General features: G+C 45.4%; 4 protein-coding genes and 1 long non-coding RNA gene across 8 annotated transcripts; 3 read left to right on the top strand and 2 right to left on the bottom strand.

Moving 5' to 3' along the window:
* Positions 1-22: 22 nt before the first annotated feature.
* Positions 23-2,303, top strand: dynlt5 (dynein light chain Tctex-type family member 5). 2 transcript variants are annotated; one of them, XM_030364826.1, is made up of 5 exons: positions 23-99; positions 409-551; positions 806-894; positions 1,275-1,402; positions 1,929-2,303. In XM_030364826.1, the coding sequence occupies exons 2-5, from the start codon at positions 433-435 to the stop codon at positions 2,130-2,132; spliced, it is 540 nt and encodes a 179-aa protein (XP_030220686.1). In that variant the 5' UTR covers positions 23-99; positions 409-432; the 3' UTR covers positions 2,133-2,303. The 2 variants fall into 2 exon arrangements, with proteins under 2 accessions (XP_030220686.1, XP_030220688.1); XM_030364828.1 differs by having other exon boundaries at positions 47-99; positions 412-551.
* Positions 2,304-2,479: 176 nt separating this feature from the next.
* LOC115549321 (relaxin) lies at positions 2,480-4,001 on the bottom strand. Its single transcript, XM_030364471.1, has 2 exons — positions 3,216-4,001; positions 2,480-2,750 (listed from the first exon to the last, which is right to left on the bottom strand). Exons 1-2 carry the CDS (start codon positions 3,382-3,384, stop codon positions 2,614-2,616), a joined length of 306 nt encoding a protein of 101 aa, XP_030220331.1. The 5' UTR covers positions 3,385-4,001; the 3' UTR covers positions 2,480-2,613.
* A 49-nt stretch (positions 4,002-4,050) lies between these two features.
* Positions 4,051-13,639, top strand: mier1b (mesoderm induction early response 1b, transcriptional regulator). The gene is given in 13 exon segments (XM_030364464.1): positions 4,051-4,130; positions 4,968-4,992; positions 5,162-5,310; positions 5,394-5,603; positions 9,288-9,438; positions 9,575-9,639; positions 9,815-9,887; positions 9,966-10,117; positions 10,628-10,709; positions 10,832-10,926; positions 11,225-11,352; positions 11,814-12,068; positions 12,070-13,639. Coding segments are annotated over 13 exon segments (1,593 nt in total). The 5' UTR covers positions 4,051-4,121; the 3' UTR covers positions 12,269-13,639.
* A 1,211-nt stretch (positions 13,640-14,850) lies between these two features.
* Positions 14,851-16,632, top strand: LOC115549322 (uncharacterized). Of its 3 annotated transcripts, XR_003977740.1 has the most exons (4): positions 14,851-15,124; positions 15,925-15,978; positions 16,243-16,293; positions 16,576-16,632. It is a non-coding gene; the product is annotated as an uncharacterized LOC115549322 (long non-coding RNA). The 3 variants fall into 3 exon arrangements; XR_003977739.1 differs by lacking the exon at positions 16,576-16,632 and having other exon boundaries at positions 16,243-16,569; XR_003977741.1 differs by lacking the exon at positions 16,576-16,632 and having other exon boundaries at positions 16,146-16,569.
* Positions 16,633-18,372: 1,740 nt separating this feature from the next.
* slc35d1b (solute carrier family 35 member D1b) lies at positions 18,373-21,568 on the bottom strand. Its single transcript, XM_030364470.1, has 13 exons — positions 21,351-21,568; positions 21,215-21,248; positions 21,040-21,126; positions 20,893-20,960; positions 20,731-20,802; positions 20,576-20,644; positions 20,386-20,488; positions 20,191-20,283; positions 19,168-19,235; positions 19,000-19,078; positions 18,801-18,883; positions 18,666-18,718; positions 18,373-18,567 (listed from the first exon to the last, which is right to left on the bottom strand). The coding sequence occupies exons 1-13, from the start codon at positions 21,536-21,538 to the stop codon at positions 18,557-18,559; spliced, it is 1,008 nt and encodes a 335-aa protein (XP_030220330.1). The 5' UTR covers positions 21,539-21,568; the 3' UTR covers positions 18,373-18,556.
* Positions 21,569-21,647: the final 79 nt, after the last annotated feature.

The following is a 21,647-nucleotide window of genomic DNA, read 5'->3' as shown; positions in this document are numbered from 1 at the left end:
TCCCCTTTAACAAATACCTTGAAAACCCTCCCGCGATTGACGGTTGCCAGGACAACAACAACACCACCTCAGTTATCCACCAGAGAGACGCTGGATGCGGTAAATTATTTCATTTTCACTTCAAATGTATTCTTCACTTCTCCTCAACTCTCTTCATGCACGCCTTTGATTGAACGTTTCCACGTTACACTGTGCTACTTAGATGTACACAAAAATACCACTCGTTATAAGGTCCGCATAGATATCCTTTACAGTCTACCGTCTTTCTTCCTAATTGTTATTCGAAGTTACGGGACTGGAGAATGTGACGTCATGCACCTGTTATTAAAGCAACCGAGGTTCAGACGTAGAGGCTAAAACACAATAGTGACATTAAACCACACTGAAGAAATAATCTCTCTTTAACAGTAGTCTAACTGACGGAGAACTGTAATGTCTGAGGCGGCAAAAGACAAAGGTGCTCGCAGGGCTAGTGTAAAGAAACGAGGCAGTGTTTCATCCTTGGGAAGCCATGATGTCAAAGCGAAGGAGACCACAGGCAAGACCAAGGAGTAAGTAGCCTGAACTGTCAAAACTGGGAATTATACAAATGTTAGTTTTTAAACATTTGTGTGTGTGTGTGTGTGTGTGTGTGTGTGTGTGTGTGTGTGTGTGTGTGTGTGTGTGTGTGTGTGTGTGTGTGTGTGTGTGTGTGTGTGTGTGTGACTGTGTGTGCGTGTGTGTGTGTGTGTGTGTGTGTGTGTGTGAACACGAGGAGGAACTTTAATTTAATATTTTGGCCCAATCTGATATTTGTCCATTCAAGTTCGCTCAGCACGGTGTCCTACTTGGACGAGGCAGGCCACCAGGAGGAGAACGCCCGCCTGGTGCAGATGGAGAACACCTACATCATGGGTGAGCTTCACTGAAGCTGCCTGACCAGTGCACAACTCCTGCACCGCTACCGTTCATCCACAAATGTTTGATTCAATTACATTTAATTGTAGGCCTATATAAGTATATATTGATTATAACTGCTGTGTGTGTGTGTGTGTGTGTGTGTGTGTGTGTGTGTGTGTGTGTGTGTGTGTGTGTGTGTGTGTGTGTGTGTGTGTGTGTGTGTGTGTGTGTGTGTGTGTGTGTGTGCATGTTTTACTTTCTCACCGTACAGAATGAGGGTACACTGCCCATTTGATAATATCAATAATGTGACTGACTCAAGAATAACCAGAGTTCCTTCTCCTGGTCCTGGTCCTGGTCCTGGTCCTGGTCCTGGTCCTGGTCCTGGTGCCCAGCCGGCCCGTCCAAACGGTTCCCAGTGCTGGTGGTGACGGACATTCTGAAGGACGTGCTGGGGAGCTACCTGCAGGAGGAGAAGTACGACGCAGAGCTGTGTCGACAGATGACCAAGACCATATCAGAAGTACCTATTCTATTGTTCCCTCAGATAGACTGCATTCAGATACAGGTCCTTAAGGGGCAGTAGGGTACGGCATCTGGCTCCGGGGGTACCGGCAGGTTATTGACAATGGGGATCAAGCCTAGTAAACGTGTTGGCTGGGAGTCTAACACCGTATCCACCACACTATCCTGCCCTATGGTTTCCAACTGAACCTTCTACCGCTATAGCAAGCAATATGGCACCAACTAATGCGGTACGTACCTATCAGAACAGTGCCCCGGAAAACACGCCTTCACTGTCCCACAGTGCGAGCTCAACAGATGCAAACACTCTTGACCCCACAGTCGATAAGAGACCCAAATGGAAGCACGCAGACAGAGATTGAAAACTCGCACAGCTTTTCATTAGCTTTTGCACTTTGTTAATCGAATGTAAACAATCGGTCTGGAATGTTTAATATCGGACCAAGTACAGTAGACACTGTATGTGAGACGATTCTTCCTTGCGTCTCGTCTCACTCCTCTCTGTGCACTCTGTGCCTCTCCAGGTGGTGAAGGCCCGCATCAAGGAGCTGTTGATCCCCAGGTACAAGATCGTGGTGCTGATCAGCATCGGGCAGCTGGGGGAGCAGAGCATGTACTTGGGAAGCCGCTGCCTCTGGGACGCGGCCAGCGACACGTTTGCCACGCACGCCTTCAAGAACAGCTCTCTGTTGGCCGTGGCCAGTGTTTACGCTGTGTACTTTGAATGAGTCACGCACAGACCAAGACCCAGATCGGGGACTGATGGCCGATGGCCATCCCAACCCATGATATGTTTGCTATCATGGTAATAAACGTTGCGTTGCTTTGGCTTTTATGTGTTGAGTACATTTTTATGTTCTGATTAGGATTACGCTATTAAAAATAAAGTATGCCATTACTGCGATGCATCTTTTTGACGATTAGTATCTTAGCTGGCCCATACCAGAATTATTATGTGATATTCATAGTACATTGCCATTCATCCCATCTATATACATATTTCTATCTATGGACGTCATCAAAGATCATCTAAATTGGAGCAAAAACAACCAGAATTCTACATATTGCTAATTTTCTTTATTGTTGCAGTATAATAATTATCCCGGCATAGTCACAGTAAATAGCAGATGATCCCATCATCTTTGCCTTCCACGCTTTAGTGCGGCCAAACCGAGGTCAACCTTTGACCTTGTCCACGGTCCCGGCGGCCTAGCATAGCTTGGACAGGTCACTCTTCCGACAGCCTATCTGACAGCACATGAAGGTCAGGTACTGGTTCACGTCTCTCTTCTGCAGGCCTCTCTTGGGGTCCACACTCCTGCCCAGAAGGCTGGGCGATGTATGACCTGGGGGAGAGAGAATGATGCTTTATACTACTGCTAATAATAACACCCCTAACCCGACCCATAAACCCTGCCCTAACCATAACCCATCACCCTAACTACCCAACCCTAACCCTAATCCAACCTAACCATAACCCCGACACCAAACCATAACCCTCTAAGCCTGACATAGTCCTAACCTATGATCCTATACGTGTTGTGGGCTAGACAACAACAATAAGACAGTGGGGGCAGAACAGTCTCATAAAGATGCAGTGGTTTTTCGTACCTTTCGCAGCAATGATAACGAGTAGAGAATTACAGCAGAGTCTGACAGGTTTGGAGCGACAACCTCTGTATTTGACCACACCTATGTGTGCTGTGCCCTCCTTACGGGAATTTAGGAGTAACTAAGAGGCAAATAAACCCATTGAATCCAAAGTTTAAACAGGTATCAATGAAAATAAAACAGGTATACCGTACACTGACCAAAGTCTCTGGTCTCCAAGAGCCTCCTCCAGCGGGATCCCCCGCAGGTGTAGACCACGGCCCGGAGCAGCTCCCGGCCGCACAGCCTCAGGGTGTACCCCTGGTCCTGCAGCCGCACCTCCGCCACACAGCACCACAACGCCACCGCCACGAGCACGGCCCACCGCATGTTGGCTCCTGCAGATGGTTGTCTTTGACTGACACACACGCTCGCTGTATTTATGCAGAGTTTGAAGTGATGTCATACTCCATACTTGGGCCTTCCAGGCGACTCCCGTACGTAAACCCTGTAGACTCAGGTCCCATGATGTGGACTTGCGTGGGGTAATCAGGATTGTCAGATGTGACTGCCTGGGCCATTTTTGGGAAGCTGTGAAAAAGTCCATTTTCTAAAATGTTAAAGAGGGGAATTGGTGTTTATGGCAGAGGATTGTGTGGGCTTTATTGCAAAGCTTTCAGCAAAGTGTTTCCTAATGGATTACTTTCAGTGATGGTGATACCCTTAACTGTTATCTGTTGATATCTGTCAACAGATTATGGTCATGGCTGTTTACATAGCAATATAGCGATGTTTGTGTGGACTATTTTAACAAGCAATCAGCGATACTGAGAATGGTACCAGGGGGTGCATGTTTAATGCTTCAATTGATCAGAGCATATATTCAATTCTATGAAGTCATTATATACAATTTCCAAAAAAACGTATATTTCTGTATCTAACACATTTAGGCGCGACTATTAGGTTGGAGTCACAAATAATAAAGGAGTCATTATTTATCATGATATTTGTACACGGATCCTTCAACTTTCTTGCATTCTTGGTTGGAGATGCTGCAGAAAAGTGGGCGGGCCCGTGTATCCGGGAACTGCTGCTGACCCCCAGCGCGACCCTGTAGGATTGCAAACATGGCGGAGGTAAGAAAGTCTAGTAAATATTTGAAATAACAAAAGTATTTTAGCCTGATCGTCGAATTAATTCCATGCATTCATATGAAGCGTATTTATGAAGGAATACTCGACACGAATATCCGAATGAGTTCATGTGCAGAAATGTGGGACTTTATATTTGTTAAGCCAATCCTGTTTGGTAAACTTCGGATGGGGCTAGCGTTAGCAGCGCTAGCCTGATACGCCTGTTAGCCGTTCGTGCTAGGCTATTTGTCGCCTGCTTATTTTTAGTTTACACCCCCCCCCCCCGTGTAAAAAAAAAGATATGTAGCGAACGTAAATGTTTAATTTTTGTTTCATAATATGGCGTATTTCGCTGTTTGGGCACACCAAGCTAGCACAGGTAGCTGCAAGGCTATGTCTTAATCCAGAAGATGTAGCTTGTAAGTTGTACCACAGCGGCACACAAGCAAAGTTAACTTGTTAAAATGACGTATTTTTGAAGTGTAAGATAACGCAAGTGATGTTTGGTCTAGTGAAATCGAAGCCTGCGTTGTTTTGTTTGCTTACGGCACTGCTTCGTTGTACTGTGTCGCTAGTGTGTGGAGGTATCGGTGTAAACGCGACTCGGGGTCCGTTTTGAGGCCATAGGTTCAGGCGCGCTTTTTGGTGCTGTCCCACCTCTACTCTGGATGAAGCATATCCATCAGTTGTTATAACAGTGTAATACTATCCGCGATTATTTTATGTGTTTCATCTTCATACCTTCATATTTAGTTTAATGACGGTAAAATAACGCACTTATTCTACAAACATACTCTTGTTATTCATGCTTCGCTGTTTCCCTCTTTCTTTTGTTCCCAGCCCTCCGTAGGGAAGTCGAGCCCAGGTGAGCTATATTCTAAATGGAGTCGTTTTTTAAACACGATTTGCACAAACTTTGGAGGCAACTTTTGATCACTGCTCAACATAATTGACAATTTCTCAATTGGATTTATGGGAAGATAGTTTTAACTAGATTAGTCAATGTGATAGGTTTTAAATCAATGCTTTTCCAGGAGGCTCAGTGGGTTCCGTGGACCATGACTTCGACCCCTCTGCGGACCTTCTTGTCCACGACTTTGACGACGAGCGCACCCTTGAAGAAGAGGAGCTGTTGGAGACGCCGGACGACACAAACCCCAACGAGATTGAAGATCTCGCCCGTGTAAGTTTTTCTTAGTTTGGTGTGTTGAGCTGCGTCATTGGAAGAGATGGGGCCGTGATGCAGGCGTTTTGTCGTTCCAACAGGAGGGGGAAATGCCCATTCACGAGCTGTTGAGTTTGTACGGTTATGGCGGTGGTTCCCCTGCGGATGAGGACGAAGAGGAGGAGGAACCGGAGGAGGATGAGGAGGAGGAGGATGAAGAGGAAGAAGAGGACGAAGAAGAAGAAGAAGAAGAGGAGGAACTGGATAATGACGAGAGCAGCAGGAGCACTGGTGGCCTGAAGAGAACTGAGGTCTGTCTGTCTGTCTGTCTGTCTGTCTAAGTAATGATATTGTTTTTGTAAGTGATGGATTCATGCTTATTTAGTCGTTAAATTGTTCCTAATGCTGCAAAGCGATCATTACCAACCTCCTGATGGCGGTGGTTCAGTCGTTATTGATTAGTCATGTCTGAGATCACTGTGTCTGCTGGTTCCAGATGTTATTGATTGGTCGTGTCTACTGGTTCCAGATGTTATTGATTGGTCGTGTCTCTACTGGTTCCAGATGTTATTAATTGGTCGTGTCTGAGCTCACCGTGTCTCTACTGGTTCCAGATGTTATTGATTGGTCGTGTCTCTACTGGTTCCAGATGTTATTGATTGGTCGTGTCTGAGCTCACCGTGTCTCTACTGGTTCCAGATGTTATTGATTGGTCGTGTCTGAGCTCACCGTGTCTCTACTGGTTCCAGATGTTATTGATTGGTCGTGTCTCTACTGGTTCCAGATGTCATTGATTGGTCATGTCTGAGCTCACCGTGTCTACTGGTTCTAGATGTTATTGATTGGTCGTGTCTGAGCTCACCGTGTCTCTACTGGTTCCAGATGTTATTGATTGGTCGTGTCTCTACTGGTTCTAGATGTTATTGATTGGTCGTGTCTACTGGTTCCGGATGTTATTGATTAGTCGTGTCTGAGCTCACGGTGTCTCTACTGGTTCCAGATGTTATTGATTGGTCGTGTCTGAGCTCACCGTGTCTCTACTGGTTCCAGATGTTATTGATTGGTCGTGTCTGAGCTAGGGCTTTGACTTCGAACTTCGTGATTCGAATATAATTCGAATATCAAAAAAAATAAAAATAATTCGAACGAATATTAGGCAGCCCTTAATATTCGAACCTGTTATGGGCAGGCCAAGAGGGAGAGACGTCGGAGAACCCATGCAGTCTATTCATAATATTGTAATGACCACGGAAGAGGCAGTGAATGAAGTATTGATTAGACAGCGATTTATTAGAAACATAATAAACAGTTGGAACACGCAAGACCGGTAACCATAGCAACGCCGGTAAACAAACCTCGCAAAGCCCAATCAAGGGCTGAATCCGAATACTCATACTTATAGTATGCATTTTGTAGTACGCCACAAATATAGCGCGTCCGAATGCTCAGTGTGCATTGTGTAGCACGGAAAACGTTTCCGAATGCGTACTACCGCCACAGTATACAACGGTAGGTCACTACGTTACCAGACTACGGGTGTGGTAACGAACGAAGAAGAGATGGCTGACCCGACACTACCAACAGCGGCTTAGAAAGACGTCATAGAAAGCGGCGAAAAAAAGAGACATTAAAAAGAGTAAAAAAGTAAAGTAAGTAATTAAGTAAAAAGACATTTTTAATTTAATAGCAACGATGACAAGATGGAAAACAGGTAACTTATCAAGGTAATTTTGCCGGCATCTGAGGGGAGACACGTCATCTCCAAACATCCGGTGGAGTTACGGCGGTGTTCGGAAGAGTTCGGAAGAGTTCAGAGGCGTTCTACGCATAGCTGTAGACCGTTCTAGGCGTTCTACGCATAGCTGTAAGTAGTAGACACTGAACATAAATAGTATGTACTAAGTACTCGGATTCAGCCCAGGTATTACTGAAGGCATTTAATGGTCAAAATATTATTAATAAATATTCGAATATATTCGAATACTAATATTAATAAACAAACGAACTTCGAATATGATTTTTGGCCAAAAGTCAAAGCCCTAGTCTGAGCTCACCGTGTCTCTACAGGTTCCAGATGTTATTGATTGGTCGTGTCTCTACTGGTTCCAGATGTTATTGATTGGTCGTGTCTGAGCTAGGGATCGACCGATACGTATTTTTTAGGGCCGATACGATACCGATATTTTTTCATCAGACTTAGCCGATACGCCGATACGCCGATACCGATATTTAGAGCCGATACTACTTTTTTTTTTTTTTTTTTTTTTTGCTCCCTCAATCATAAAAATTACACTGATAACAAATGTTACAAGTCTCAATTAAAAAAAAGGAACATTTATTGAACTTCAATATAAAAAACTATATTTAACAAATAGTAAAAACAGGTGAGGTAGAACAAGTAGAAAAAAAAAAAAAAAAAAAAAAAAAAAAAAAAATCGGTGAAAATCGGCCACGTATCGGCCGATACCGATACACGTAAAAAACGCGAATATCGGCCGATAATATCGGCCGACCGATATATCGGTCGATCCCTAGTCTGAGCTCACCGTGTCTCTACTGGTTCCAGATGTTATTGATTGGTCGTGTCTCTACTGGTTCAAGATGTTATTGATTGGTCGTGTCTGATCTCACCGTGTCTCTACTGGTTCCAGATGTTATTGATTAGTCGTGTCTGAGCTCACCGTGTCTCTACTGGTTCCAGATGTTATTGATTGGTCGTGTCTCTACTGGTTCCAGATGTTATTGATTGGTCGTGTCTGATCTCACCGTGTCTCTACTGGTTCCAGATGTTATTGATTGGTCGTGTCTACTGGTTCCAGATGTTATTGATTGGTCGTGTCTCTACTGGTTCCAGATGTTATTGATTGGTCGTGTCTCTACTGGTTCCAGATGTTATTGATTGGTCGTGTCTCTACTGGTTCTAGATGTTATTGATTGGTCGTGTCTGAGCTCACCGTGTCTCTACTGGTTCCAGATGTTATTGATTGGTCGTGTCTCTACTGGTTCCAGATGTTATTGATTGGTCGTGTCTCTACTGGTTCCAGATGTTATTGATTGGTCGTGTCTACTGGTTCCAGATGTTATTGATTAGTCGTGTCTGAGCTCAAGGTGTCTCTACTGGTTCCAGATGTTATTGATTTGTCGTGTCTGAGCTCACCGTGTCTCTACTGGTTCCAGATGTTATTGATTGGTCGTGTCTCTACTGGTTCCAGATGTTATTGATTGGTCGTGTCTGAGCTCACCGTGTCTCTACTGGTTCCAGATGTTATTGATTGGTCGTGTCTGATCTCACCGTGTCTCTACTGGTTCCAGATGTTATTGATTAGTCGTGTCTGAGCTCACCGTGTCACTACTGGTTCCAGATGTTATTGATTGGTCGTGTCTCTACTGGTTCCAGATGTTATTGATTGGTCGTGTCTGATCTCACCGTGTCTCTACTGGTTCCAGATGTTATTGATTGGTTGTGTCTGATCTCACCGTGTCTCTACTGGTTCCAGATGTTATTGATTAGTCGTGTCTGAGCTCACCGTGTTTCTACTGGTTCCAGATGTTATTGATTGGTCGTGTCTCTACTGGTTCCAGATGTTATTGATTGGTCGTGTCTCTACTGGTTCCAGATGTTATTGATTGGTCGTGTCTGATCTCACCGTGTCTCTACTGGTTCCAGATGTTATTGATTGGTCGTGTCTCTACTGGTTCCAGATGTTATTGATTGGTCGTGTCTCTACTGGTTCCAGATGTTATCGATTGGTCGTGTCTGAGCTCACGGTGTCTCTACTGGTTCCAGATGTTATTAATTGGTCGTGTCTACTGGTTCCAGATGTTATTGATTGGTCATGTCTCTACTGGTTCCAGATGTTATTGATTGGTCGTGTCTCTACTGGTTCCAGATGTTATTGATTGGTCGTGTCTCTACTGGTTCCAGATGTTATTGATTGGTCGTGTCTCTACTGGTTCCAGATGTTATTGATTGGTTGTGTCTCTACTGGTTCCAGGTGGAGGGGGCCAAGACCCCGCCTGAGCTGGAGGACGACGCCAAGCCGACCAGCGAGGGGGGGTTGGGTCTGGCCGGCGGACGCACGCGCTCGGTGCGCTCCCTGGGCACGGCGGACCTCATCCGCACGCAGAAGCTCAAATACTTTGAGGGTACGTGTGAGCTCCCCCGCGGAGCTGTGGCTAGGTAGACGGTAACGCTGAGCCGTCGTAGTGCATCGTTAGGATGTCTGGAGCGCAGCTCAGCGCTCTGCAGCGGGGGTGAAGACGTCCATTCTTGTTGTTTCAGGCCACGACGCGGAGGACGAGTCTGAGGAGGACGAGGACTACGTCCCATCGGAGGACTGGAAGAAGGTAGGCCCCTCTGAAGGCTACTGCCCGCGGGGGGTCACTGGGGGGGTCACTGGGGGGGTCACTGGGGTACACACGACAAGATGCACACAGTTACAGGCTTCATGTGCTCACTGTTGTGTTTGATAAATGAGTCCTTCAGTTGGTTCTGTATTTGAACGGTGTTCTTGGTGTGTAGGAGATCATGGTGGGCTCCATGTACCAGGCAGAGACCCCCTCGGGTCTGACTAAATACAAAGAGAACGAGAAGGGTAAGAGGACGCGCCCACCTCTCCACCACGCTCCAACATTACAGCGTTCCCTGCTCATCATGTGCATCCTCCCCGCAGTGTATGAGAACGAGGACCAGCTGCTATGGAACCCTGAGTGCCTTCCGGAAGGCAAGGTAGTGGAATTCCTGACGGAGGCGTCACGGCGAACCGGAGAGGAGACGGGAGTGGACGCCATTCCCGAGGGATCCCACATCAAAGACAACGAGCAGGTAGTTCATGGGAGGGATCCCCTATCAAAGAGGACCAACAGGTAGTTCATGGGAGGGATCCCCTATCAAAGAGGACCAACAGGTAGTTCATGGGAGGGATCCCCTATCAAAGAGGACCAGCAGGTAGTTCATGGGAGGGATCCCCTATCAAAGAGGACCAGCAGGTAGTTCATGGGAGGGATCCCCTATCAAAGAGGACCAGCAGGTAGTTCATGGGAGGGATCCCCTATCAAAGAGGACCAGCAGGTAGTTCATGGGAGGGATCCCCTATCAAAGAGGACCAGCAGGTAGTTCATGGGAGGGATCCCCTATCAAAGAGGACCAGCAGGTAGTTCATGGGAGGGATCTCTGGTGCGCACTGAGGGCAGGGGTTTGGATAAGAGCGACTGCTAAAGACGTGTGCGAAGTGGCTTTCATTAGTGCACATTGTCCCCTCAGATGTCCTCAATGTGTGGAGGTGTTCCCCTGAGTTTGTGATGGCCTAGCTTCATGTGCTCCTGTTCTCCGCAGGCTTTGTACGAGTTGGTCAAGTGTGACTTTGACCCCGAGGAGGCCTTGAGGAGACTCAAGTTCAACGTGAAAGCGGCCAGAGGTGGGCAGGTCAATGCCATGAAGATGGTTTTTCATCTCAGAGTTGTACTTTAGTCAACGTCTCTTCCAGACTAGTGTTGTTTGGTAGCGTAAACATTAACTCTGGTGTTCCCCCAACAACAGAGGAATTGTCCGTCTGGACTGAAGAGGAATGTAGAAATTTTGAGCAAGGTCTCAAAGCCTATGGAAAAGATTTCCATCTAATACAGGCCAATAAGGTGAGCTACTTGTTGATCATGCTATTCACATCCAACATCCAATAATGTCAATATTTGTGTGGTGTGTGGTTCATGGGCGCTCAGGTTTGGATTCAGCTAATTCATTTATTCAAAGACAGAAAAAAGTACTTTGGACATTTTGAATTGTTTGTGATTTGACAAATCTACGCATGTGGATTTAGTCAAACTCACAAAATAGATTTGTAACTTGTGCTAGCTGAGCCAAACCTGAGCTGAGCCCATCCCGCAGACGAAGGTAATAATGTGTTTTCGTGTCTGCTGAATCAAATCTTTCCAGGTGAGAACTAGGTCTGTAGGAGAATGTGTGGCCTTTTATTACATGTGGAAGAAGTCTGAGCGTTATGATTTCTTTGCACAGCAAACCAAACTTGGGAAAAGGAAATATAATCTTCACCCCGGTGTAACGTGAGTTATTAATATTATACATGTGTATATGTTGTTTGTGTTATGTTCACAAAACGATTTCCAACCCAGTTTTACGTTAACATTGCATGGGTTGTGACTGCACTGATCAACATTAAGTTGTGTATTTCATATAAAATGTGTTGAAAAATATGAATCCATACAATGAGTTTTATTTTATATAGCATGATTACTAAAAAAGAAAGAAGGTAAAAAAAGTACTAGATCAATAATATTAACAATATAAAATCAAGCTACAATTAATAAAACGTTAAAATCCATTTGAAAGAGCACATGCAGCACGGTTTGTGCGTAGACGCTGATGAACGTAAAGGTCTGTGTTGGGTGTCGTCAGACGTCTACAGACGCCCATCAGATTGATCTGGTTAAGTGTACCAACATAACGGCCATCCTGATTGGTCGTTCCACATGACGTATGCTCTGATTGGCTCTGGTCTCTGCAGAGACTACATGGACAGGCTATTGGACGAGACGGAGAGCGCGGCCTCCAGCAGGGCGGCCTCGCCCCCCGCCAACGCCTCCAACAGCAGCACCAGCCAATCAGAGCGCGAGGACAGCAGCGGTCACAACGGGGAGCGCCCCTCCTGCGCCGACACCGACCCCTCCTGTGGGGGGCGCTCCCAGACGCTGCTGGCCCCCCAGGTCAGAGCAGAGGCGCTCCAGGCCAACGGCCCGCCCCCGCCCCCCCCCCCCCCTCTCCACGGACAGTGACTCCAACTCCAACGGCGGCGGCGGCGCTAGCCACGAGCGGAACGGCGTGGAGCCGCTCCTAGAACACAGAGAGCCCGCCCCCCCGGCCCCCCCCGCGGCGGCCGAGCGCCCCCCCAAGAGGTGCCGGACCGAGGCCGAGGCGCCGGGGGCCGGGGACCTGGAGGCCCCGCTGGTCCAGGACAACTGAAGGGCCCCAGCCTGGGGCCTGGGGCGGGGGGGGGGGCAGAGCGCAGGACCCCGGACCCGCTACGCCCAGGGACCCACTCCACTGTAAAGCCCCCCGGGGCAACCCCCCCCCCCCCCCCCTGGGCCACCGTCTCCACCCCCTGGGCCACCGTCTCCACCCCTCAGCCCCCCCCTGGAGCCCAGTTCAACCATCACGGCCTCCTGCCTCCCAGTTCAACCATCACGGCCTCCTGCCTCGCAGTTCAACCATCACGGCCTCCTGCCTCCCAGTTCAACCATCACGGCCTCCTGCCTCCCAGTTCAACCATCACGGCCTCCTGCCTCCCAGTTCAACCAGTACCTTTTGTATCTGGGGAACCCAAGGAATATAAATCGGTGATATTTTTTTACATGAGAGATATTTATATTTTTTAAAAGGAAAATGAATTGCAATGATTTGAATGTGCTGTTCGACCTTTGGAGCCCTGGAGAAATGTTAACAAATGACAAAAGAACACGAAACGGCAACCCCTCTAAACAGCCATGTGGGGGCGCTGGCTCCCTTTAGTCGGTCGCACTTTTTAAGATGTGGAGTAGAACCATTATGACGCTGTTCGAAATGCCCATCCTGCCATTTTGGATCCACCATGGGTGGTAACCATGGCCACATAACGTACGCAGTACGACTCTAAAATGAACCGCCACAGGGTTCGTTTGTGTAAGCAGCTGGCGTCAGTGACGTCCTGTACTCATTGCTTTGAGAGGGTCACCTTTATTCCATAGTAAGTACTTTGCTTGTTTTGCTAGACAAAATCTTGATTATTGTTTATCTCTATTTTTATTGTACAATTTGTATAGATTTCCAATCTTGTGTGCAGTTTGTAAACTCTGATGGCAGTCCTTCAGCTCTCACAGGCTTCCCGCTCGCCTCAAGGCTTAGACCTCTGGGACATGATGAAGCCGTAGCTGATGCTTTCTGTCTGATTAAATAAGATTTAGCCGTTTCCTCTTTGCGGTCCTGTCAGATTAAATATGTGCGGTCGGCGGCTTTCTGTTCAGCCAGTCACAACATTCTAGAAGTTTTGAGGAGGACATGGGGGCCTCTGTTCACACACCTTTAAACACATTCTCGCCTGCCATCCAAAGGTGATGTGTGTACCGGTAGTCTTTAGGCTGAAAACTGCTTGTTGGAGGTTCCCACCAACTGATAGAGAAGGCATTCACTGTCTCTAAAATGTTGTTGACTGTTGTCTCTGTTTTTGTTTACTGGTCTTAAAAAATGTATTTTGTTTTTTTTTCCTCCAAAAATGACATGATTAAACACGCATATACCAAGGCCGACACTGAATGGAGCTATGTTGGTTATATTTAATAAATTTAGTATTGACATACATGGTCGTATGATTACTGTTTCGCTTTATTCTTTAACAATAGAGTATTATAAATATCTGACTGATCTTGACATATACCCCAGCAAAGGGATTCAATGTTTTAGGCATTTACTTTTCCGTAATCACTTGGTGGGGCATGATATTGTCGAGGGTGATGACTATTGAGTTAGATTCATGCCAAAACCCCGCACAAACGCAAAACGTGTTTTGCTCACGCATAACGATTCGTGAATGAATCTAACTCCATCGATGACACCTGGCCAAAGGTACTCCGAACGTCCACAACCGGAGCCTATACCTGGTAAGGCAACGTTGAGCAGCATGCCTACCCCTACCTGCTCAATGCCAATAGCTTTGGATAAGGTCTGCCAAAAACAACTCCACTTATTGGATATGATATATAATGCAGCAGTATATTAAGCCTGTAACGTAACGTTAACATCGTAAGAGACGAGAAATTATATTTTGAGCGGTTTTCCTTTCTTCCGGTGGTCTACCGTCGTTCTTGTCTCGAACTTGCTAACAGCCAATCACATCAAGTACGTTCTCATTAGCGCTCAAGTAAGTTCACCTGGGTCACGCACTTCTGTATTTAGACCGACATGTGCTGTTCTTTTTGTTGCGTCGGACTGCGAATCAGGAAAAACCGCAGTGAGTAACTGAGTATCACACGTTATGCGTTTTTGCGCTGGTTGACGTGATGTATCTCCGTATCTACACACGCACGCACGCTGTCGGTATCCCTGTTATTTTCCCCTTAAACCTTTTACTTTAATTTTACCGCTGTTATAGTGAACTGGCTTGGCTTACTGCTGTTTTGATTTAAGTGTTGTGTAGGGCTATATGTGGTTGTGTATTACGGGGCTCCCCCTCATCTTTGAGGAAGTATAAAGTCTGATTTGTTAGACTAGGGCCCCGTCCACACGAAGCCGAAACGGGCGAAACCGTTACGGTTTCGATCTATCCGGTTTCGAAGTATCTCCGTAAAGACGAAGCCAAGCGAAACCGGGTAGACCTGTAGAAACGCTGTAGTACACAAGCCAGGCCCATAAGGGGCGCTGCTTCTGCTACAGAAATCCAGAAGGAAAATAAATAAGAAAAGAGGCGAGCATGCGCATAAAGGGTGAGACTCCGCGGGCTTAACAGTCATTGGCTAGAGGATCGGGGGGGGGCATGACGTCATGGTTTGCGGTTTCAGTCGGTTTCAGGCGTCCACACGAATCCAAAACGAAACCGGGTAGATTTGAAACCACCTCCGAGGGTGGTTTCAGAAGTTTGCGGTTTCGGTCAGCGGATTCGCCGGCTTCGTGTGGACGGAAGGCCGAACCGTACAAGACCTTTGCGGTTTCGCCATGAAATCGGCTTCGTGTGGACGGGGCCTAGGGGCCGTGGACTGCGGTACCACTTTCCTGAAGAGGAACTCGCTGGCTCTAAATCCCTGATCAAAACGTTTCTTCACACGCAAGCACTCGTCACTTGAATTTGTTGTATGTATATCGATTGTTTTTTTTAAGGGGGCTTGTTCTGAGTTGTATGTACTTTTGCTGTATGTATGCTACTTATGTTTAGGTTTTTTTTATGTATTTGTATGCACCTTGTTACTTAAGTGCAATACGAAATGGCTCATTACCATGCCACCGCTTGGAAATGTGGGCTCTGGTAACTGTGGCAAGGCCTGGCAACAAAATGGAATAACTGGCAAAACTGACCACAACGTTTGGGAAATAAACTGCTTAGGGAACTCTGTTGACGGGAAAGTCACCGTGGTGAATTTAGTTTGTTGGATATTCGCATATTCATTTCGGGTTTCTGAGGTGCTTTCAGTCAGTCTTGGCGGACAACCAAAGGACACCCACTAACTTTTCACTTTTCACATAGGCATCGTCAATAAATTACTACTCCATTAATTTCTTATGGAAAATGGCTTTTTGCTCAGTTCCACCTAGTAGAACAGTTCTTTATTGGTTTGGGGTCTTTCGGTGGCATACATGGAAGCTATTGAGCAAAAAGCTATTTTCCATAGGAAAAGAATAGGATTCTTTAAAAAAAAATAATGCAATTGTAGGTGCAACAAATGATATTATCCTTGTGTATAATGAAGGCCGGAATGGAAGGTGGCTGTCATCTGACCCCACTGCCTCATTATCCGATGCTAGGAAATGGATATGTATTCATGTATTGGCAATGAACATACATAATTGTCTTGCTAATCAAATGTGAGATGATTGAGTGTAAATTCATTTGTAATTTTTGGTTGAAGGTACTAACATTTCCCTGATTCTTTCAGGACATGAACGATAACGAGAATCTGTCAGCCTGTGAGTCCAGGGTGACTATGGAGGTGATTTTTCTTAACAATTTACAGCTATAATAGGAATTTGCAGGCAAAAAATGGCTATTGGGTCACTGACATAGCTGTTGGTTATGTATGGGATAACGGACGACACAGCACTGGACTATCCAAGGTTTATGTATGACGACTGCGGGGTGACCTGTGAACTTTCACAGGTCACCACGAATCAATGGGAAACTCAACCCAGCAGTGCTGTGGCTGCATGTAACTGTTTCACATGACTCTTCCTTCTGCATGATCATCTATCTAAAGAGGGACGAGACCTCCACCTCCTCATCAAGGCCTTCTCGAGGGACAGACAAGGTTTTTATTTAGGTTATTCCTTTTTGTAAGGCCACAAGGCTTTGAACACGGTAAATGAATCACAATTTTAACCCATAATTTCTTTAGGTTGGCGAAGAAAATATAAGGGTGCTGTATAAGCGCAACCTGGAGTTGGATAATGTTAAAATAAAATTGCAGATAAAAAAACTCAAGCTGGAGATTCAGCTCCTCGAGAGGGTATACGGCTATTATCTTTAATACTTAGATTTTCTTTGGTTAAGCTAGACTGACCCTCTGAAATGTTTTCTTCTACTTTCACAGCAACTGCACAGCGATGGATATTGAATGAATTCAATAAAGATGAACAAATGTATTTCCGTCCATTGTATTTTTTATTGAACAAAAGTCCAACAAAGCTGCAACATATTATATTATCCTTGGTTGTGTCTAAAGAGTACCACCTAGAACAGTTCTGCATTGTCTACACTTGAGATCAATATTTAGTTTTTCTTTTATCAAACATATTGGTAGATGTTATTTTCTTTACCTTGACATGTTTCGACAGATGTACATCCGTCTTCATCAGAAGGTCACACGGGTGTATTAGTGTGTCGCGTTCTGCATCTGTTTGAGGTGGTTTGGTCCCATACCATGGAAGCTATTGAGCAAAAAGCAATTTTCCATAGGAAATGAAGCAATTAATGAACTCTGAAGAGCAAGCAGTCAGGAGTGAGTGGGGTCCCTTGGTTGTCCGCCAAGACTGAAAACACGTCAGAAACCGCTGATGAACCCCAAATGAATATCCAACAACAAACTTCACCACAGCTGGAAAGTTAGCATCCCACATGATGCCCCATATCGGAAAGATGAATTACCATAATGGGACCTGCTTTCACGGAGGACCATGCCTTATTTCAATTTGATACTTATTTGGATTTGGCACTTAACACCCAGATTTACAGGTCACCCTTCATTACATATTGTGCGGAATTAATGCGCAAACAACTGGCTGGGTAAGTAGACGAATCTCAGCACACTGTCTAAAGAGTGTACGACAGAATTGGTCAAGGGCTTTTCTGGTTTACGGACAACGGTGTCTCCCTGCCAAGACGACATCTGAAACATTGAAGGTCTTGATGTGAAATCATGAGGAACTGATGGCCCTCCTTTAGCACTAGCACCGCTTCAACAAAGACGTGCCATGTGTCTCGAGGGCCCGTCTCACCCAAGCACCCCTCAATGTGTTCAACCAACGCGGCATCATCCTGAAGGCCGGTGCACCGGAACAAGGGAGGGAAGAACCTCCCTAAAGGACGTGTGTTCCTGCTCCATACACAACCTTTGCCCCTCTGTCAGACCTCAGACTAATCACTGACTCATGACTTTCACATACTACACTTATCGTTCTAGCATTTTTTTTTCATGACATTTGAAGCTGCTGTTTACTGCTGTGCATACCTCAAACCCACAACCCTTAACTTGACGATTTTAAACTTCATATCTAACCTCATCTCATTCCAAATGCAGAAGTGTTTCCATCTATAGCCAAACTTCTCTTAAGGGAAACAGTTTCCAGAACTATATTATTCCAGCAAAAGAAATCAAAGACGCTGACTTTGCACACATGTTTTACAGGACGTCTGGACTGAACCAAGTGGATCCACCCCTGTATCCGACCTTTATTGAGTACATGAGTCCAGCATTGGTATTTGGAAAAATTTTAGCTTGATCCCCTTTTAAGATTTCTCCCTCTCCCCACCGAAGGTTGAGTATAATCCTCAAGGGCTCAAACTGAGCGAGATTATATTTGTCATACCTGTTGCATCATATAAACATGATTATTTATAACCTTCTGCTTTTTGTTGACATTTTGCTACAACTCCAGTTGGCTGTACATTTATTTCTGTACTGGGTTCGATCTTTGGAACTCTGACCTGGGATGATGTTTTTACATACTGTCTGTAATCACCCACTCTAAACCAGGCAGGCTTTTCAGAACAAGGTCTCAATCATTTGTCGGGCTTCTAATAAACATGTAAATGCTGCCTAGGCTTAGAGTCCTAGGGGAAACATGATAGACCATTTTATTAAGTTCAAACGAGACATTCATAACAACCATTTGTATCTTTTGCCATTTATTCATGAATATAAAAGCTGTGGCCTAACGGCTTATAAAAACGACATGCTTATTTGCTATTCACTTCACATTTATCATTACCTGTACATTAAACATGTTGATATATTTATGAATTACAATTCAGTCGTGCTTTTTCTTCCATGGAGAACATTGTGCATCTTTGGTCTAGATATTTTCTGGGAAATACGAACAGCATATTTTAGAAACTTTAGAACTTGCAATTTACTACATTTTAATTTGACTGATGCCAGAAAAATAACCAAGTTTTTCTTACTTGATTGCTCCCGTGTGAAGATGATGTGAGAGTACACAAGGCTTCCAGCAATACTGTGGTAGGGAAAAGATGGTTGTTTTACATCTTGACAATGGCTACAAACATGGAGGCCGACCAATGAGAGCTGCTTCTTACCTAATGTGAAGGCCAATGAAGTTGGTCCAGGTGAATATGTAGTCTCCACCGACCGCCATACCAATGTATGTGACAAAGATGTTCTTAAGAGAGGGAGTGAAAAACATAAGTACTTTTTTTTCAGTTTCATCGGTTTTTTTTCATAGTTTAATTTCATAGTTAAGGATTTCTGACTCATCCATTGTTAAAAATGACCTACTTTAATGCAGCCTACGATGGATGTAGTGAGGGCGGAGTTGAGCTGAGTGCAAAGCACCGTGGAGTACATCAAGATGAAACTGACGACATATAAAGTCGAGTTAGACTGTATATATGGCTAAATTAAAGATACCTCACAATTCATTTATCTTCTTAAATATGGTCTTACCCAAAAATACAGGAGAGGAGAAACTGTAGAACAAACATTGCATCGGACCATCCATCAAACTCCATAGCCTAAACAAGGAAGTCAACACGTTATACCCCAAAGAAGTGTTGCAGATGAGGATATTAAAGGAGACATTATGGTGTTTTCCCAAACAAGTAAACGTAGAAAACATGTTTTTGAAGCCAATAGCTGGAAATAGCTTTTAGGAAAACAAATCTCGCCACCCCCCTTCTCCCGTTTCAGTCCCTTCAGAATGCCGTTTCTGGTGTCTGAAACTTTAATGCAAATGAGCTGCTGCCCGTTGACCAATGAGCTGCTGCCCGTTGACCAATGAGCTGCTGCCCGTTGACCAATGAGCTGCTGCCCGTTGACCAATGAGCTGGCAGACTGAACAACAGCATGGAGGAGGAGGGATTGTTGCCGTCTGCGGACTCCTGGAGCTCTAGAACTATATAATATAACATAATATAATATAGGTATTTATATAATACATCTAATATCCCGGTCAAAGCTGCGTGCGCCTCGGATGGTACCATGAATCATAAAGACTGCGCCTGACGTCTCTGGTACTTCCACAACAAGTAAAGAGTGGGGCTTGTCTCGGCCATGGTTACGAAGTATTGGGGAAAGGAACTTTGGCCCTGAGGCTGAAGTCCATATTGAACCGCGACATGGAGAGGGGGATTGTCCTCCGGGAGCTGAGCTGTCGAGTTCCCCCCGCCGGAGATGCTCGTCCGCTCGCCCACACAATCTTAGCCATGCTCTGATGGAGGGGAGGGGACGTTGGAGGTCATGTTCAAATGTCCCCCTTCCTACGTAGGAGGGGGCACCGAAACTGACCCGCACGTTTGGTAACTGGCGGGGTACTTTCAGAAATGCATATCTCACTCAAAAGTCATGTACAGACTAATTTCAAAGTTTGTATGCGTGTGGGAGCACCAGAGACCCAAAACAACACCCCAATCCCAGGAAAAGTGTTGCTTTCATCATATGTCCCCTTTAACACCACATAAAAGAGCTTACCGTATGCAAGTCACCGGCAAAGAAAGCGTATGCCAATGTAGGGAAAATCATGATCAGTGCATTGTAGTAAAGTAGACCGTACTTCCCAAGCTCCTAATAAAAATAAAGAGTTTTTTATAAACAGGTCATTTTTAAAAGTGTACAATCAGACATGCAGGGTTAAATCCACCACTGTGTAAAATACAAACACGTTACCTTGGAGTCCAACTTCTGCTTCATGTAAACGCCACTAGCTGCCGAGAACAGATTGTTCAGCATAATGAACGTGTATCCCTGGAGATCAAAGGCTAGATCGGAGCTACAACAGAAGAACGAGATAGCACGTTGAGACAGGAGGAATAGCAGAGAGTGGCGACCGAGTTAATGAACCAGTTCCGGCTCTTACCTGGCTGCAACCAACGCTCCCAAGACCATGGTAAATACAGTCAACTTAACTGATCTGGAGTAAGTCTTTCTGTGTGAACAGGGAAGTTACAGTATTTAGTATGTAAATGTTTCCCTGCTCCATTGCATCTTGGTGTAAATGTGGACTACACCTACTTCAGTATAAGTCCCTCAAACACCATGGTGAGCAGAATAGCGAACCTCCTTAAGACCGTAAACATGGGCAGACTGTTGGGTAGAAAAACAACGCCATTGAATGAGAGCCTGGGGGGATGAATTATAGAGATCAAAAGGGATTATTGAATGGCTACACCTTACTTTAATCGCTGTGTCCCAAACAGGCCTGATATCTGATTCCCAGCATAGAGAATAGGCATGGGGAACATCTGTAAAGGGGAGATAAAAGTTTAAACGCAGGATTCCCGCATAAATCCACAATTAAACGACATGCCCCCGAAATATCACCTTGTTTGGTATGGTTGAGTCCATATCTGGGAATTTGATGACACCTAGCGCCTTTGCAGACCTGAGAACTACGATAGTGGCCAGCATCTGTACACGATATACAATAATCAATATTTGAGCAATTTATACGAAGACTCATATTTCCTGCGATCATGAACTGTAGGTTAAAGCTTACTTGGCCAATCCCTACACATGTTGATGACGGGAACCTGCAAAGAAAACAAACACGAATCATTCGTTGATATATCACATTCAGGTTGGTTAGTTATCGAGTGCCGGGGGCTACAAAGTTCAAACTGCTGGTCGCTTACCTGTAACTTGTGAGGACGCTTTTGTTCACCACGACAATAAGGAAAGAACTAATACCGTAAAACCCGGCAGCCAACAGCTTGAGGAGGACGTCTGCGTTGTCAGCGGGGACCGATTTGACAGCGGTTTGGGCTTTATTCGACAAGTTGGGCTCATCGTGCAGACGTCTGCGCGGCTGAAATTCAGCCATGACCACTGACGTCTGTCATATGACGCGCTGGGCGTGGTATGATAAAGAACGGTTTACTTATTATAATTTGCGTGATTTAATTATAATCGTCATATCCAACTGTTTACTT

The sequence above is a fragment of the Gadus morhua genome, chromosome 8, assembly GCF_902167405.1.
Source record: "Gadus morhua chromosome 8, gadMor3.0, whole genome shotgun sequence".
NCBI lineage: Eukaryota > Metazoa > Chordata > Actinopteri > Gadiformes > Gadidae > Gadus > Gadus morhua.
This window is presented reverse-complemented; position numbering and strand designations above follow the sequence as displayed.

What these genes read in the sequence shown, in the direction of transcription:
- dynlt5 (XM_030364826.1), top strand. Translation starts at nt 433, where the DNA reads ATGTCTGAGGCGGCAAAAGACAAAGGTGCTCGCAGGGCTAGTGTAAAG. An exon ending in GGAGAACACCTACATCATGG is followed by an intron (nt 895 to 1,274) that starts GTGAGCTTCACT and finishes CCTGGTGCCCAG; the next exon opens with CCGGCCCGTCCAAACGGTTC. An exon ending in TGACCAAGACCATATCAGAA is followed by an intron (nt 1,403 to 1,928) that starts GTACCTATTCTA and finishes GTGCCTCTCCAG; the next exon opens with GTGGTGAAGGCCCGCATCAA.
- LOC115549321 (XM_030364471.1), bottom strand. Translation starts at nt 3,384, where the DNA reads ATGCGGTGGGCCGTGCTCGTGGCGGTGGCGTTGTGGTGCTGTGTGGCG. An exon ending in CTTGGAGACCAGAGACTTTG is followed by an intron (nt 2,751 to 3,215) that starts GTCAGTGTACGG and finishes TCTCTCCCCCAG; the next exon opens with GTCATACATCGCCCAGCCTT.
- slc35d1b (XM_030364470.1), bottom strand. Translation starts at nt 21,538, where the DNA reads ATGGCTGAATTTCAGCCGCGCAGACGTCTGCACGATGAGCCCAACTTG. An exon ending in AGCGTCCTCACAAGTTACAG is followed by an intron (nt 21,249 to 21,350) that starts GTAAGCGACCAG and finishes TTTTCTTTGCAG; the next exon opens with GTTCCCGTCATCAACATGTG. An exon ending in GGAGCGTTGGTTGCAGCCAG is followed by an intron (nt 20,489 to 20,575) that starts GTAAGAGCCGGA and finishes CTTCTGTTGTAG; the next exon opens with CTCCGATCTAGCCTTTGATC.